General features: G+C 32.6%; 1 protein-coding gene across 10 annotated transcripts in view; it reads right to left on the bottom strand.

Annotated features, from left to right (window-relative positions):
• The window catches only part of LOC111050980 (multiple C2 and transmembrane domain-containing protein), a 300,854-nt gene that overhangs the window by 216,958 nt on the left and 64,651 nt on the right, over positions 1-19,245 (bottom strand). For all 10 annotated transcript variants that reach the window (XM_039421447.1, XM_039421455.1, XM_039421456.1 and 7 more), the window contains one exon: positions 179-402. In XM_039421447.1, coding sequence (XP_039277381.1) covers positions 179-402 — 224 coding nt within the window. The remainder of the gene's footprint in view (positions 1-178; positions 403-19,245) is intronic.

Raw genomic sequence — 19,245 nt, 5'->3', positions numbered from 1 at the left:
CTTTAAACTGTCAACATCGGTTTAATGGGAAGCATTGATGATATCTATAAGGATTGCTGAAGAGTATTCGTTGAATGGTAAGCATTTAAAGGATTGCTGTCAGTTCAAAGTGAATCTCATTCTAGTGCAAGATGAATCTTGTCAGAGAATTTTATGCGGATTACCTCAGCGATCTAACCTTGAGCGAGCAGAAGAAGTAGTGAGTCTTCTGCACGACAGAGACGCTGTGGCTGACGTTGGAGGTGGACTGGGCGGGCGTAGGGCTGCTGACGCCGCCGTACTTAGCAGTAGAGAGGTGGAGAGCGTCGCCTCCGCCGCGACGGTTCAACTCGACGGCGCTCTTCGACAAGTGCTTGCTCAGCTGATTCTCCACCGTCTGCGCCAGAAGCCTGTGCCTGGGCCCTGCAAATGCAAATAGTACCAATATTACATTCAAAGTGCAATGAATTATATAGTATACTAGCCGTCAGGCTCGCTTCGCTCGCCATATCCGTCTAGCCAGGGGGCTCCGCCTCCTGGACCCCGACTGGATCGTCCAAAAATGAGATCAGCGGGCTCGCTTCGCTCGCCTGCATGTAGACCTCAGCGGAACCTCTGTACCGAATTTGAACGTGTTATGTCAATTTGATCCTCGAAAAACACCTGTTACTATATCAGCGTATCTTTGGCGAACAAAATTCTTCCACCTCAGCTAAACCTGTGTACTGAATTTTTTTAATATATTTCCATCAATTATTGAAAAAGGTGAGGAAACGCAGAAAAGCTGAGAAAACGCTAATTTTGGGAGTATCTTTGGCGTTATTTCAAATTCCTTCTAACACAACATTATTGCACCCCAGATGAGCTTCTGTAGTAAATTTGAACATTTTCTGTTCATTTGTTCTCGATAAAGCTGAGAAAGCGCAAAAAAACGCAGATTTTGGGCGTATCTTTGGCGTTATTTCAAATTCCTTCTAACACAACATTATTGCACCCCAGCTGAGCTTCTGTAGTAAATTTGAACATTTTCTGTTCATTTGTTCTCGATAAAGCTGAGAAAACGCTAAAAAACGCAGATTTTGGGCATATCTTTGGAATTTTTTCCAAATCCGTTCTTATTGCGCCTTAAAGGGCCAACTGAACACACCTACCAAATTTGCTATGTTATGTCATATTTTTAAATTTTTACATATGTTAGGACGATCCAGTCGGGGGTCTACACTAAACGTCTGGCTAAACGGATATGGCGAGCGAAGCGAGCCTGACGGCTAGTAATATAATATTCCCAGGAATAGCTCTGATTGAAGTAGCAGTACCCAGCCAATTTTTCCGCGATAAATCAGGTCCTCCTAAATAGGTATTTAGGAGGTACTGGATAAATTGTTATTCAGGAGGTCCTGGATGAATGCATTCTTCATCTTGGCGCCAACCAAACAAAGTCAACTCAACTTAATGCCAACCTGACAAAATTTTTAATTTAGTTACCAGAAAAACTGTTTCGAAGAGGTTCTCTCTCTAGATAATAGTTCTATATTAACATATGGTATGGACATTTCAATTATAATTCCAAGATATTCGAATAAGAAGAATATACATGCTAAAGACGAACTTTAAACCCTTAAAAACCACCCTTAGAGTTGAAATATCGCCAAAAGATTTCTTAGTGCGCCTCTAAAGGGCCAGCTGAACATACCTACCAAATTTGAACGTTTTTGGTCCGGTAGATTTTTAGTTCTACGAGTGAGTGAGTTAGTGAGTCGTCAGTCAGTGAGTGAGTGAGTGCCATTTCGCTATATATATATATATATATATATATATAATATATATATATATATATATATATAGATCTTCATTTTAGTTCTCGCAGAACTAAAAATCTACCGGACTATAAATCTAATATATATATAGATCATCTACTTCTGTTTGAGCTTCCTCCCAGGCTTAAAATGGCATAATCTAACTAGTCTTTTGGTAAAAGTTTAATTTCATTTAGATATGCTACTTTCATATAAGAAAAACTTTTCATAAAAAACCGAATATTTTATTTGCAATCAGCTACAACCTATGAGTTATTAGTTCTCTCCTCATAAAACAGCACATTTTTATGGTGTAATGTACTACATAAGAATACATTTTATTCAACTTTTATTTGAATTTAGTTTACACAGCTTACATAATTCTTTTCAGAATTAAATTCTCTACAATTTTTATTGCGAAAAAATATTTGTTTACTGGTCATTGAAGAAAGTTATTGGGCATCAAACGTAGAAGTCTGTGTTTTTCTACTTAAATTTTTTGCATATTTCAACTACTCACACTACAGCTTCCAGACTAGTTTTATTCAATTTTTCAGATATTTTTCCATATGAATCCAGCATAAGTTTTTCAAAAACTAGTCCCCAAACAATTCAGCATCGGTGTATTTCACCAGAGGAACTGATTCCGGGCGAAATCTTTCACCCTGTATAGCTCGCTAATGAAGCGTTTATGGATATATGTTTATATGAACTTTTTTTCTTATTTTTACCTCTACTATCACGTATTATATATATATATTATATATATATATATATATATATATATAATATATATATATAATATATATTATATATATATATATATATATATATATATATATATATATAATATATATATATATATCTATATATATATATATATATACTATAGATGAATTATATTATATTATTATTAGAGGAGATATAATAGTGAAATTGACAGAACAAATGTTATCAAATGTTTTGAACACTGTATTGTATTCAAAGACGTCTAACAAAAATTATAACATTTTACTGTACCTATGATAATAATTTTTTGGTTAGGTTAGGTAAGGTTGAATATTTGATATTTGAAATGATTATCATACAGTAAAAAAATGTTACATAAAAATATTTAACTACATTATTTTTACTGCTGTATTATTACTACTTTATTATTATATATTATAACTGAATGATATATATATTATATATATATTGTAATGGAATTGATTAATTGTTGGTTGAACTAATTTGATTTATGATGTAATTTAAAATTTGTAACAAAATAATTAATATGATTGTATTCAACAAGAATTACAGGTCCTAACTCTCTAGGAGTTGGATACAGAAATTAATAAAGATAATGCTGTTATATTATAATTGATAAATAAGATGTACTGATCAATAAATGAGGGGTTAAATATCGCTTGGCTAACGAGAGGTTAATTTGGATCTTACTCTTTATCTCATGAGAAAGGTTTTAATTGTAAAATAATTAAATATAGAATGAATAATATAATATTTATTGATAATTTAAAAGAATTATTTTCAAAAGATAAAATATGATTTCAAATAACATTGACAAGATATACCCTCAGATAAAAATAATATAATTAATTTGGCACTCACTCTACCCAAATGGGAGACCCTCTCAGTAGGGAGAAGTCGGGCTGGTTGATCTGCTGTAGATGTTTCCAGGTCCCGTCCTTACCACCGACTGCGTAGAGCCTCTCATTTTTTCCATAATTTTACTTGTCATGAATTTTCACCGTCGTTAACAATTTATCTATTCATTGTGAAAATTCATGGCAAATAATAAAAATTATGTAGTTCTATTACATCCCCGGGTCCCCCTAAACTTCGACCCGAAGTTATCGAAAAAACGGCATCTCTCTAAGTTAATTTTTACACATTTCAATAATATTTCAAAATTAAAGTCAAAATTACCGCAAGCTAAAATTATTATTATTATTATTATTCACAATATTATTCTAATTGATATTTATATGTAACATAACTTTCAATGAATACCTTAAATCTATGTGAGTGCTAATTCATAAGCTAAATGCAAGTGATATAAATTACATTATAGTGAACTAATTCATAAAAATCAAACTTAACACATCAATCAACTTCAAATCAACAATTCAATACATTCATATCTGAATAAGAATTGAATGGAAAAATTTCAATTATATTGATGAATAAAATGAAACCTACAAAATCCACGAAAGTAATAAAATTGAATCATAATGCAAAAATTAAACATCAAGTCCGAATAGTATTCGAGTAAGCAAAATAATATTGTGGAACCCTTGAAAATAAGAATAATAATAATAATAATTGAAATAGTTTATCTTCCAATCTGGGAAAATATTTGAATCGATAGCATAAAAGAGTAAATGGATACAATAATAGTGAATAAGTAATTATTATTTGCATAGTTTCCTATATCCTACCCATCATTTTAATGATTTCATTACATACTACTTTACTAAAACACAATATATTCTTAAAGCTCCTGTGGGTAGTCCACAATTGGAGTACGTTTCGGGACTCTCAGTTGATTTGCTTTCTTCTTAATATAATTTTGAAGACATAAATACAAGAATATAACAGTTATCAGTGTTTGCCAGACAATAATAATATAAATGATCAGTTTATTGTTCACCCCTAACAAATCAAAGTTATTTGGCATTTCAACATGATGGAAAATGTCTTCTGAGAATGAGTTGTGCTCTTCAAATTTTGAAAAATTCAAGTGCCAATTTTCATTTAAGATTTCTGAAAGGTTTAAGTACTGAGGCAGAGTCTCATGTTTAAAAATTGGGATGCTCAATTTAGATAAATTTGTCCACATGTGAGGAATTAAGTTATTAATAGCTGGAGAAGGATGGGAACGGGAGTCGCAACGATAAAGAGTGCTTATCAGTACGTCGCCGTTGTCGTCTTGAAGTTCGCAGTTGCAAGGGATGTGGAGTGATAGGGTTCCTGGACTGTTGCTTGGGACCTCAGTTGTTGAGTTTTTACAGCGAATTGTCGTCTTTTTGCCGGTGTTGTGGAATAGGAAGGTGTCTTCTCGTAGGCGAGTGATTAGGGTTTGATTGTCAGTTGCTTTACAACAAATTTGCAGACTTCTCGAAGCTCCGATACGTCTGCTTCTGATGTTAGAAGGTGGAGACAAGTGGCTTGGGTGGCGGAGTTCGACATCTTTTTCCTCGGAATCAAGCAGAGGCCTTTCTGCTTGAACTGGCAATCGTCTTCTTCGTCATCTGACAGGATTTGCAGTTTATTTTCTTCTCTAAGTATCAGGTGATGTTGGGAGGTCAAACGGCAGGTATGACCATTCCAATGAAGCGGGATAGATTGCAGGTGGAATAATGAAATAGTTGAATTTTTCTTCTTTATTGTTATTTTGAGGGTAACCAATAGTTCGTTGTCGGATTTTCTGCAGGATGTTAGTTTCAAGTTTCGAATTTTATCGTTGTCTTTTGTTGATATGGTGAAGTTTCTCTTGTTTATTTTCTTTTCGAGTTCTTGAAGTCGATTGTTTAGGTCTTCTTTTGAAATGACGTGATGAGAAAGTTGTTGATTGTAGCATCTCATGTCGATTTCATTGTAGTTGTTAGATAGAGTCATCATATACATGAAAATAGTGATCCTCAGTTGTGTTTTCAGTACATCGGTTGTAGTATTCCCTTTCTGAAACTTATTCTGTTGGGTGAATGATTCTTGCCAAAGAATAAGGTCATGCTTCATGTTGTTCAATACTTTCTTCACGTTCTCTGCCATGCCGTTCATCTTGCGTGTGTTGTCTATCAATTCGACATGTTCAGCGTGAACGAAGTCTTGAAGATTACTGAGATGAGAAGTGATGTCGGTTTCGGTTTTCACGTATGCGCCCAATTCTTCGTCGGTAGCTACTCCGCAACACCAGTTTAGGACCGCCCCGATCGTATCGATAGAGCGTTCGCGGCGTGGTAGTCGATTTTCGCTCTCAGCTGGAGTGTTGTCGTCATCGCTGCCAATGTAAATGCCGTCTTGTAGTTGTAGAAGTTGCAGCTCCGTTCGATGAATCTGATCAAATACTGCACACTCCGATGAGGAAGGGAAAGGACATGAGTCAATTTTTAAAGGAGTACTCAGAAGGTTCCTCATAACAAATAAAGGATTTGACCTAGGAATACTGAATGTTATTGGAACTGTGGACTCGTAAAATACTACATTGTGAATTTCTTTAAATAGAGCTCCGTGAAAAAGAGAAATTTCTTGAGACAATACCGTACAACATATTTCTACAAATGCTAAGGAACAAAGTATTATGGTATTCATTTTAAAAATATTATATCAGTTAGTACTCTATATTAATCTATCAATGAACAGTTCGTATAAGATATCAATTTTATAAACAATAATTACTAGTAAAATCCCCAAAAACCCTACAAATAGATTATGTAAATGGTCAAATTAATAGCTATTTCTTATATTCCAATCGTAATCACCTACTGGAATTGATTATTTCATTAACATCAATACAGATAATATTGTTATTAAAATATACGTTTTCACATAAATAATCTTATAAATAAATAAATTATTATATCAAGAATCATCCGTTTCTGAAAAAGAGAAACATTTTATTACATACGAGTCAAGAAAATAATATTCAAGCATAAATCGTATTTGATGATTTTCAAATAGCATTCATTCATAAACAAAAACGTGAGAACAATTCACATCTTTTAATAATGAATCATCGTTAGAATGTCTAGTAAAATTGTCTATCAGAGCTCAATTATATTTCATTGTTTCATCGAAGTAGAAATCCAATTAATTAATTGATTGATTGAAAACTGCATACTATTGTGATTTGAGAATCATCTCGATAATATCTAGTCGTGAGAAATGGATTTGATCGCTTCACAAGTCAATACTGATCTCGCAAACAAAATTCTCTAAAAATTCAGTTGTAAGCATGATATTGTTTTTCAATGATTTGGAAAATAAATAAATTACATGAATGTTTCATCTCGATTTCTTCTCATCAATTGTCTTTTAATTAATGAAAGGCAAAGATTTAGGATGAGCGAGGTATAATTGCTAGCATAAAGAAAAGTGCTGGAATAAAGAATACAGTTAGACAATAAAACAATAAACACTTAATTGATGGGATCTCGTATGAAATATTTTTTCAATTTATCTACATGAAAAGCTACATTTTTATAAGTACCTCGTAGCGGAAAAAATATCTCATAGACTTCATCTGTTACTTTCTTTACTACTTCATATGGGCCTGAATATTTTTTGACTAATTTCCTAGACTGTCCTTGTCTTACATCAGGATCGTATACCATAACTAAATCTCCTGGTTCAAAAATGCAATCTGTTCTATTCCTATCGTAATAGTATTTCTGTTTATCTTGTGCATCTGATAAGATTGATGGTATCTGTTCTCGCACTTCTTTAAGATTTGCTAATCTCGCGTCTAAATGATAAGTGACGTCGTCATTTCGGGAAAGATTTTCAAATCTAAAGGAGTAGTGGCTTCAAAACCGTGCAATAAGAAAAAAGGTGTATATTTCAAAGAGCATTGTTTCGAAGTATTGTATGCGAATAAAACTTTTGGCAGCATTTGTACCCACAATTTCCTATTATCGGCTACGTAGCTGTTAGCATCTCTTGAATTGTCCGGCTAGCTCTTTCGGCCAGACCTTGACTTTGGTGGTGACTTGATGATCCTAATATGTGTTTGATTCCAAACTACTAATGAAACAGATTCGTCGTAATTACAAACTTCTCCTTCAATTTTACCAATAATAGTTTCATGCAACAATCTTATATCTTGCCTTCCTAGATTCAAAATTCTAATTTCACTCATGTTTGTTTCAAAATATTCCTCATTCCAAAGCACATGCAATTTTTTATTATGTAATAACGATTCATTTGGAGTAAAATGGGATACTTTGAGCAATTTTTGTGTTAGATTGACTTTGACATTCACGTCTTTTTGAGCGGGGATTATGTTTCAAGAGCACATTTGACGAAATTTACGGGATTGGGTATGCAGACTTCTTTTGTAATATTTGTTTCAGAATCGTTGTGTAATCTATTTAATGTACAAATCCACTCTTTATCCATGTCTAATTCGACTATTTTACCATTATCGTTCATTGAAATGATGTTATTCTCATAATGTAATTTCATTTCATATTTTGAGAAGAAGGAATTTCCAACAATAATATCGGCCTGTAAGTCTTCAGAAATTACTAAATTTACTTCGAATTTCCTGTCATGTATTTGAATTTCACTCGAGATCATTCCTGTGATCGGCATTAATGAACCATTAGCTACCGATAAAGCAATACTACTATTTTTCAAATGTTTTGGATCATCGCTACTTAAGAGATTTTTTTGAACTATGTTTACGTTCGTACCGGTGTCAATGGTAATTGATACATCTTTTCCTTTGAATTTTCCATTAATAGTAAGTACTGGGACTTGAATTCTTCTCTCTTTAGTCAATGATCCATTCATTCCAAGTTCGTGCTGAGCATGCATTTCGGAAGACAATAGCTGTTTGAAGTTGGTTTCACTTTCTATTTCGTTAGAGCAATTGTTTTCACTTTCATTTGAGTATAACTGATTATTATTGGCATTGAGAAAAAACTGCCTGACAAATTCTATCGCTTTGGATTGTTCATCTTTCATTGATACAGAAGATATTATATTACATGTGATTTCTTCTTTATCAATTGAATTTGGAGAATAATTATCAAATGGAAATTCAGCGCTTTGTTTTTCAAATCCGGATCCCAAGTTCATATCCGATTCGTCTAGGCTCGGGATCCTGTATTCGAGTTTTTTGATAAGAAAAAACAATCATCTTTCCAGTGATTATTCCTCTTACAGTATGTACAGAATCTAGTCCTATTAGGGTTGATTGGTGTCCTGTAATTGACTGATGTTGATTGTGTGTGATTATTGTTTGTATAAGGTTGTCTTTGAAAATTGTTCTGATTTGTTTCGTGTGGGAAGACGTTTCCGCTCCTATTTCCAAACTGTCTATTAGGATTAGGATTATGTGATTGTGTGTTTCTGTCGCGATCATTGTAATTATTATTGTTTGAATAAGGTTGTCTTTGGAAGTTGTTCTGATTTGTTTCGTGTGGGGAAAAGTTTCCACTCCTATTTCCAAACTGTCTATTAGGATTGGGATTTTGTGATTGACCTACATTTCTACTCAAATTTTTCACAACAATACTCAGATCGTTCAATTTCTTTTCTAAAGTATCTACTACATTTTTTTTTTTTGGACAGGCTGTTCGATTGAAGCATTATGCATTCATAACTTTTTGTCTAGAAGGAAGCGAGATCTTTCATATTTGGCGAGATTTTTCTCTAAATCTTCAACTGATGCATTGTCCATGAAAGCAACATGTTGCAATGCTCCTACGTCTAAGCCTCTCAAAACATATCCTACTGTTCTTTTCTCTGACATTTGAGGCTCAAGAATGTGAGAAAGTTTTATTATATCTGCTGTGTATTCTGTGTATGTTTCTGTTGTAATTTGTTTCTGTTTTCGAGTTTTTGTCTGGTTGTCTCTTCATGAACAGGTCTACAAGTTTACTTTTTAAGTGGCCTACTGCATCAAGAAATGTCGCGTTCTCATTTTTATCCGAAAATATGTCGAAAATTGCCAATGCTGTTTTCTTGAGGTAGAGGGGTAAATACAAGATTTTATCATCCTCATCCCACTTATTTATTTTTGCTGCCCTATTGAAGGTTTTCAACCACTCGTTGAAGTCTTCACTCTTTGTACCCCCATAGCTTTCGGGTTTCGCAAAGGGTATTTTATCATTCCCTGCCATATTATTTTCTGGAATTGGGATTTTTGCTAAGTTATCGGGAGCTACTGTGTCGTAGATGGGTTCTTGATTTCTGCCTAGCTTGCCTACTATTCGCTCGTAATCGGCTAGCATAGGGAAGATAATACGATCGCGTTGAGACAGGGACCCTAACTTAAGTAATCGACTTAGAGCATCTCTAGCTCCTGAATCCTGGTCCACATAAATACAAACTTTTTTGCCAAGTTAACAGCGAATCTCAAGTATTCAATGCAAACAGATTGAGGGATGTGAATACCTAACTGTTTGCCTAGCTCTAATAATTCTGATTTATCCAGAGATTTTACTTTTAAATCAATAGGTGAACGTAATAATGAAACCTCGAATTCACTACCTAGGTGATTGTTCAGAGTCACTAGAACTAGAGCTACTCATCTCAATATAACAATAATAACAATTATGATATTTACCCTGTACGTTGAGAGAATAGAGGACATAATTATACGAGATCAAACACAGAATATAATAATTATGATAATGACCTGAAATGAAAATGTCAATAGATAATTTGAAGGCTAATCTTGTCAATTAATAAACTCTTTCTCATGAGAACGACGCCCAACACCATGTAATGGAATTGATTAATTGTTGGTTGAACTAATTTGATTTATGATGTAATTTAAAATTTGTAACAAAATAATTAATATTGATTGTATTGAACAAGAATTACAGGTCCTAACTCTCTAGGAGTTGGATACAGAAATTAATAAAAGATAATGCTGTTATATTATAATTGATAATAAGATGTACTGATCAAATAAATGAGGGGTAAATATCGCTTGGCTAACGAGAGGTTAAATTTGGATCTTACTCTTTATCTCATGAGAAAGGTTTTAATTGTAAAATAATTAAATATAGAATGAATAATATAATATTTATTGATAATTTAAAAAGAATTATTTTCAAAAGATAACAATGATTTCAAATAATATTGACAAGATATACCCTCAGATAAAAATAATATAATTAATTTGGCACTCACTCTACCCAAATGGGAGACCCTCTCAGTAGGGAGAAGTCGGGCTGGTTGATCTGCTGTAGATGTTTCCAGGTCCCGTCCTTACCACCGACTGCGTAGAGCCTCTCATTTTTTCCATAATTTCACTTGTCATGAATTTTCACCGTCGTCAACAATTTATCTATTCATTGTGAAAATTCATGGCAAATAATAAAAATTATGTAGTTCTATTACAATATATATATATAGATCTTCTTTTTAGTTCTCGCAGAACTAAAAATCTACCGGACTATAAATCTAATATATATATAGATCATCTACTTCTGTTTGAGCTTCCTCCCAGGCTTAAAATGGCATAATCTAACTAGTCTTTTGGTATAAGTTTAATTTCATTTAGATATGCTACTTTCATATAAGAAAAACTTTTTATAAAAAATAATATTTTATTTGCAATCAGCTACAACCTATGAGTTATTAGTTCTCTCCTCATAAAACAGCACATTTTTATGGTGTAATGTACTACATAAGAATACATTTTATTCAACTTTTATTTGAATTTAGTTTACACAGCTTACATAATTCTTTTCAGAATTAAATTCTCTACAATTTTTATTGCGAAAAAATATTTGTTTACTGGTCATTAAAGAAAGTTATTGGGCATCAAACGTAGAAGTCTGTGTTTTTCTACTTAAATTTTTTGCATATTTCAACTACTCACACTACAGCTTCCAGACTAGTTTTATTCAATTTTTCAGATATTTTTCCATATGAATCCAGCATAAGTTTTTCAAAAACTAGTCCCCAAACAATTCAGCATCGGTGTATTTCACCAGAGGAACTGAATTCCGGGCGAAATCTTTCACTCTGTATAGCTCGCTAATGAAGCGTTTATATGAACTTTTTTTCTTATTTTCACCTCTACTATCACGTATTAAAATATTTTACCATAATTATGAATCACCCTATATATATTATAAATATTTATATTTATATATATATATATATATATATATATATATATATATATATATATATATATATATACTATAGATGAATTATATTATATTATTATTAGAGGAGATATAATAGTGAAATTGACAGAACAAATGTTATCAAATGTTTTGAACACTGTATTGTATTCAAAGACGTCTAACAAAAATTATAACATTTTACTGTACCTATGATAATAATTTTTTGGTTAGGTTAGGTAAGGTTGAATATTTGATATTTGAAATGATTATCATACAGTAAAAAAATGTTACATAAAAATATTTAACTACATTATTTTTACTGCTGTATTATTACTACTTTATTATTATATATTATAACTGAATGATATTATTTCAAAAATCCAATTTTCAGTAGTAGAAGTCCTTAGTTCAATTTATATAGAATTGAAAGATTGAATATTTGATATTTGAAATTATTATCATACAGTAAAAAAATGTTACATAAAAAATTATTATCATACAGTAAAATTTTATAATTTTTGTTTTGTTGTAGAATTAGTTGTTCCATAATGAAATAGATAGTAATATAGATAGTGCCATAATATAGCACCTTATGAACATGGAAAGTTGAGACAGAAAATTATTGACAGCTAGTAGTTCTCATAAAGTTACTTATCTTAAATTATCTTTTTCAATGGAAATTGATGGAGAGTGGCGTAATTAATATTCCTAGCCAGTAGCGTGTCGTCTCTACTATAGAGTGAAGATACTGTTTATTAACCAACCTATTTATTCGTCTGTCTCTACTTTTCCCGTCTATGATAAGCCTCTTCGCGACAATTTTTACCAATTTTCTGTCCGTCAACCAAATAGCTGTCAGGTTGGAAATAGATTAAAAGAATCCTAACAAAAAGTACTAGCTACTAGTAATCCATCACTACATTCTTTCTCTATGAGCCGCTGACTGTAAATCAGTATGTAAACTAATTGATTGATATACTCAAATTGATAATCACAATCAATAATATGCACATGAATTCATTCCATGATCATTGAAACTCATGTTTTGTTCCAATATATTCTAGTAGAAAAATATATATTGTCTTATTATTCCACTAATTTTGATGTTCTGGAAGCTCTCCTAGATAATAATATGCACATGAATTCATTCCATGATCATTGAAACTCATGTTTTGTTCCAATATATTCTAGTAGAAAAATATATATTGTCTTATTATTCCACTAATTTTGATGTTCTGGAAGCTCTCCTAGATGATCTGATTGTATTCTCAATTCCTCTGTATTGAGCACTTTGAATTACAAGAACATGTTGATTATGAGTTTTCCATTTTAATTCATAATAATTCTATGTTATAAATAGCGAAGAAGATGTCAGGAGTTTTGCTAATGACATAGCAGTAATAGCAAAAACTGCGAGTTCAAGGCTCTGGAGCGTTGAAGGAGAAAGTTTAAGAACTCAAAGTGAATTGGAGGACAGTCCTCCTGCTTTTGTCAATACTCGCTAGAGTGTGCTTGAATTTCAATCCAGCGCTGGGGGTTGTTTTTCTCAACTCAATAACGGAGGCAAAATAAGCACAGGAGTGTTTTCGTCAGCTCGATAGGACTGTGAATAACAGTACTGTGCTCTGCGATTGAAAACACAATCAGCACATTGCGTTCTTCTAGAAAATTTTATACAAGAGAATCGTTCAAATTCATGATTGAAGAGGATTCTTGAAATAATAATGTTTAGCTTTAGCTGTTGATGTATGACAGTATCAAAAGAATAATAAATGAATTTATTTCCTTCTTGAGAGACATAGTAAAAACACAAACAGAATCTTGGAAATTAACTGATCACGTTATCCAGTTATTGTGATCAGTGTGTAATACATAATATTAAATTTATAAACAACAATAGTTTGAGTCTAGTCTAGCATAATAAACTTGAATAGTCGTCAGTACTACCTGCAGCGTGTAAAATCTTGTCTAATACACCATGGATATATGATCATTATTAGGATTTGCAATATTATAATCAGTTAATATCAACAAAGTAAACAAAGTAGGTAATATATAAACATAAGATAATAGAACAGAATAGCATATAAACGGATAAGTTATCTCAATACAGTTCTCAAGGTCGATGTATCATTCAATTCAAATAGCCAATGTATGAGTTTTTTACAATATTTAGTGTAAGAAGCACATATTTTAATATTAAGTGGTAATTATTAAATAAATAGGGCCCTATAAACACAACAAGAATTTCTAAAAATACATTTTTAACTTTAGGGGTACGGTACAGAATCCTATCATTACTTCTCATATTGTAATACAGGTTTTCAATTCCACAATTTCCACTTATTAAATAAAACTTTTTTAGAACCTTAAAATATAAAGATTTTGAATAGGCATGATTTTCAAATTGCAATATAAGGGAAAGAGCTTTCTCTTTTTCTTTTATGTAATATTAATCTAATAATATGATTTTGTGATATTCGCAATCTATTTATGAAAGTTTTGAATGTTCCACCCCAACATATCAAACCGTACTGGAGCCGAGAATGAATCAAAGCATAATATAATGATTTCATCAGAGTTTGATCACATAAATTTCTGAGATAATAGAATTCCTTATTGATCTTCTAATGTCACCATGTAAAATCTGAAGTGTGTTTTTCCAAGACATTTTTTCATCAAATGTTAGTCCTAAATATTTAAAAGAGTCAACTCTTTCAATTTCTTCGCAGCTGCAGTCTTCTCGAGTACCCCTTGAGAATGATATAGGATTGAGGCGGAAAAGTCTACAGCTCTATAGTCGAAGTTTATGTATTTTGTCTTAGATACGTTAACTATCATTTTATTTTTACTGCACCATTCTCTCAGGATACTCAAATCAGCTACTATATATTTTTTATAACTTCTTGCTTTTATGGGAGTACAAGAAAGCAATGTCATCTGCAAAGGCTTTATTATTCCATTGAACTTTATATTTAAGAGATCATTAATAAAGATAATGAATAAAATAGCTGAGGAAACGGAGCCCTGGGGGACGCCGACGGTGGACGGGAAGGGGGCTACTGAGGCAGCCCTCAGCGCCAACCCACCTGCTGTTCCCTGTTACTCAGAAAACTGCGGAACCACCGCAGCGCCACTCCCCTGACTCCGGCCGCCTCAAGCTTTAAAATAGAATTTCATGATTAATTAAATCGAATGCTTTTGTGAAATCTATATAGAGACCGGTGTTTTATTGCTATTATTCAAACTATTGTAAACTAGATTTGAGAAATTTAAATGGGCATCTTCAGTCGATTTTCCTTTTTGGAAGCCGAACTGCTTTTGGGAGAAAAATTATTTTATTTAGGTAAGTTACTAATCTATTTATCATAAGCTTTTCTAGGATTTTTGAGAAAACGGAAAGCAAGCTAATAGGTCTGATGTTATTTAATTTTATTGAATTTTTCTTTTTGAAAATTGGTATTACGACACTCATCTTTAACATTTCTGGGAAAACTCCTTTACTGAAGCTTAAGTTAAAAATATGGGTCAGTACGGGTGCAATATATAAGGCAATTCTTTTTATTAGTAGAACATTAAATTTATCAAAGCCGGATGATTTCTTATTTTTAAGATTAGAGATAACTTTTAAGATTTCATTATCTGTAGTTGGTTCTATGAAAAAGGAACGGCACTGATGATAAAGACCAAGGCAGACAGAAGAAGGTGTATTGCAATCGGGCTGAACAACATTGATTAGATAACGATTAACTTTGTTGGCTACATTTTGGGGGTCGCACTCAATAGTACCGTCCTCCAATTCCACCTTATCAAAAATTTGATTACGGCTTTCACCAGTTAAGCTGTTGATTACTCTCCACTGTCTGGCCGGATCTCCATCAGCAATACGAATACACTTTGAATAGAAGTTTCTCTTTGTAGAATCAATTTCATTTTTTAGATTGTCATAATAAGTATTATAATGGTCTCTTAGGGGTGTATCATAAGGTCTTTTTTTTAATAATTTGTATAATTTCCTTCTCCTTTCTATTTTACGTAAAAGGTCTGTGGTAATCCACGGACTTATGATCTTAGCTTTTGTAAGTCTATTATTAGAATTTATAGTTTTAGAGCATTTATTAACTAGGTCCGTTAGAATAGAATGAAATCTCTCATAACTTGAATTTACATCTTCTATCTGATACACATCATTCCAATCAAGTAATTGAAGACATTCACAAACTTTATCAATATCGGTTATTGATTGCTTAGTAACAGATAACGATGAATTATCTTCAAGATTAATACGGTTTTCATCAAATTTTAGCCCTAGCTGTTGATGTATGACAGTATCAAAATAGTTTGTCTATGGGTTATGTCCATGCTGATATCCGAATGAATAAAAACTGAGTGCGAGATTGGACCTACATAAAATAGGAATGCAGTTCCACACATTTTCATTAAGGATAAAAAGATCACACATTACTCTAAACTGATGACTAATCAAATCTACAGCTCTCTACAGCTGAATATGGACTGAAAATTTGGCCAAAAACAATAATATTTCAAAATGGATTTCCTGAACAGGATTGAAACATGACTAGGCCTCAAAACCAAGACAGATTAACCAAAATCTTCAGAAAATACAAGAACATGAAATTAAGAAATGTAGAAGGAATGAAATAAAAAGTATTCATAGGTCTTGAGAAATGATACAAAAGTAAATTAGAATTGAGTGAAAATTGAGCACAAATCTAGTTAACCTATAAAAAACCATTCATGAACTAATTTGAAAGTTTTGTGAGAGGTTTATTATTGCGGACGATGCTTCTGGCCCACAAAAGCTTTTGCTTGTGCGTTATTAATGGAAAGAGTGCGGCTGTTTTGATGATATTATCAAACGTCCATAAAACCGGCTGGGACTCGAACCCACAAACCAGACGTTGCTAGCAGCCTGCAGGTTATTATCCCCAGACCAATATACCAAAGCGACCGGCTTATGAGAGGTTTAATCACTGACCCTGATTTCCAGTCTCGATTATAACAATTGGAGGACTGAATAGCAAAGACTACGTTTCGTTTATTCTCAAATTTGAGGGAAATTGCCAGTTCTCAGAATGAGCTAATATGATTTTCGTATTCATTCATGATGCGGAGAAGGGAGAATAACAAGGATGAAATGCTATATCACAAAACTTGTTTGATATTTCATGGACTGAAAATTTCAATGAAATTATACGATATATTGTTATATAACAATGTCAGTTGAAGCTTTCTCGTTTCCAAGACTGAAGAAAAAAATAATTAAGTGACAAGGAATTGTTTAAAAATAGCATGTAAAAGACAACGCAATTTATTGCCACGTCTCTGCCGTCATCTCCAAGTCTCCAATAGTCAAGATGGCGTGAAATCAGTATATTGTTGTCAAGAAAGGCGCTGACAATCTTCATCCTCATTTGCAATTCCAATTACTTTATAAATATGCGTTCTAATCTGTTTTCTTGTTATCACAGACTACTCTCTATTTTGACAATGTGGGAGTGCACTAATTATAAAACAGCTCATCATCGTAGGGGACCGTGAAAATGAATCATTATTTCTACAGATCCTTGAAATAATGAATAGGAAATGATTTATAATCTAGCAGAGATAAATATGTTATTATTAATCCAGTGTAAATACTATATAATCGGAATTAGGTCAAATCGATGAAAATCATGGACTGTGATAAATGTAGAACATGGAAAATAGATGGTACTGAACGTAATATGATAGACTGAATCTTTTTTTATGATCAAATAGACTACTGTAATAGACAATATACTCGTTCTATGGAAATATTATCTTCTGAGCTGGGTAACTACTATAGTAAATAATAAGATGTTCATAATGTTCATTCAACGTACAGATAGATGAAAGATAGAAAGTACATCAGATGAGACTCAGTGGAAACTGGAAGGTTCTTGAGAAATATAATCTAAGTTTAACGTTAATCTAGGTTCACATCAAGATAAACTTTTTATTATAACGTGTAAAATCCTTAGTTTACACCAACAGTTGATAATTCTCCAAAGTGTTGCATACGGCCCTTACCCGTCCAACTAAGATTGACAATAGCTGTAACAATGAAAGCATTTCGGTGGGTTGAATTCATACTGAGACTCAAGACTATTCACAATGATTAATTGTGAAACTAGATTAATTGAGTTGGCAAAATGGTGCCGCAGAAACACGGAATCATTCGACGAAAGGGTTTGAGGGTTTTGAGTTGCTCCCAGAAGTATCTTGTTGTAAATTTGCTCGGGATCACTTGCAACAAGTTTCTCGCCGCCTACTCTACTTTCCACACTTTCGAGTTACAAGTTACATTGGAGGCACAAGCTGTCGACTGTCGGCATGCCATACTACTCGCAATAATGATTTCATAAACTTTCCATGACGCATTATCAAGAACTGGCTCAAGATTCTTCTCAAGATCGTGCTGTGGAAACAATACTATTGATATCGATCCTTTTAATGAAGATTTCTCTTGTGAATACTTGCAGAAACAAAGCATTGAATCAGAATAATCATAAAAAATAGTAATCAAAACAATATAAAAAAATTATAATTATTATTAAAAATTGAGTAATAGTATTGATAATTATAATACCGGAATTTGAATAAGAATCTCCAAGTTCATCATAGCAAACTAGTCATCAATGAGTTTTCTCAATCGTTCTAAACGAACTTTCTAAGATTTTTATGAATCGACCTTGAACTCATTGGAGGATTGACAATCGTGTTGTATGAATGTGTGACTTGATTCACTAAGCCTAATAGCAAAAACTCTACAATGTAGAGTTTCTTCAATTCTTTAATTTCGTAGTACAATTCTAGTACAGTCAATATAAACATGGAAAAGGGGGTGTGCTTACAATTTATATTGAAGTTCTAATTTTTAATATATTAATTGGATACATGAGAGAAGTCCAGAACTAATCTCTTCATGCAAAATTTTCTCGTGCTAGATACAGAATGGCCCAGAAACCTCGAATTTTCGGTTCATTTTCCAGTTTTCAGCTATTTCTGCCAAATCCAATAAATGGACAGAAAAATTCACTATCATCTTTTTTCCTATATTATGAAATTCTGAATGAAATGAGATCATTCGGAACTCTCTATCTCCAATGAGTACTGAGTTATGATTTTTCAAAAATGAGCAAAATTCAAAGAAAAAATCAATTCTGATGAATTTTCGTTTTTGATCAACAATATCTTTCAATTGTTACCATTTACATGTAGCCTAATGTATAATTCAAAATCCCACTGTGCGTATTTGTGCTCTACAATCTAAGATCAGGAAGTGCGCTCTACCTCATATAGATTTCCAGGTACACCTGACAACAATGCTCCTTGTATTGTGAAAAACACCTGATTTTCAGCTTCAACCATCATCACCAACTACATTGTTCTCACATCAATATTTCACAAAATGACATAAGTTCATGAGATTATGTTCTATGAGAATCACACGTTAGATGCACTTCATTTCAGTGTTTCCTAGTGAGGAGGCGCACATAACCGCACATAAGCGCACACCTCAAGGATCAAAATTTCAAACACTTATAACATTTGACACAATCCTCAGATTTCATCGGACTCTATTGAACATTAATTCAAGATCAAGAGTAATC

This window comes from Nilaparvata lugens, chromosome 2 (genome assembly GCF_014356525.2).
Source record: "Nilaparvata lugens isolate BPH chromosome 2, ASM1435652v1, whole genome shotgun sequence".
In the NCBI taxonomy this organism is placed as follows: domain Eukaryota; kingdom Metazoa; phylum Arthropoda; class Insecta; order Hemiptera; family Delphacidae; genus Nilaparvata; species Nilaparvata lugens.
This window is presented reverse-complemented; position numbering and strand designations above follow the sequence as displayed.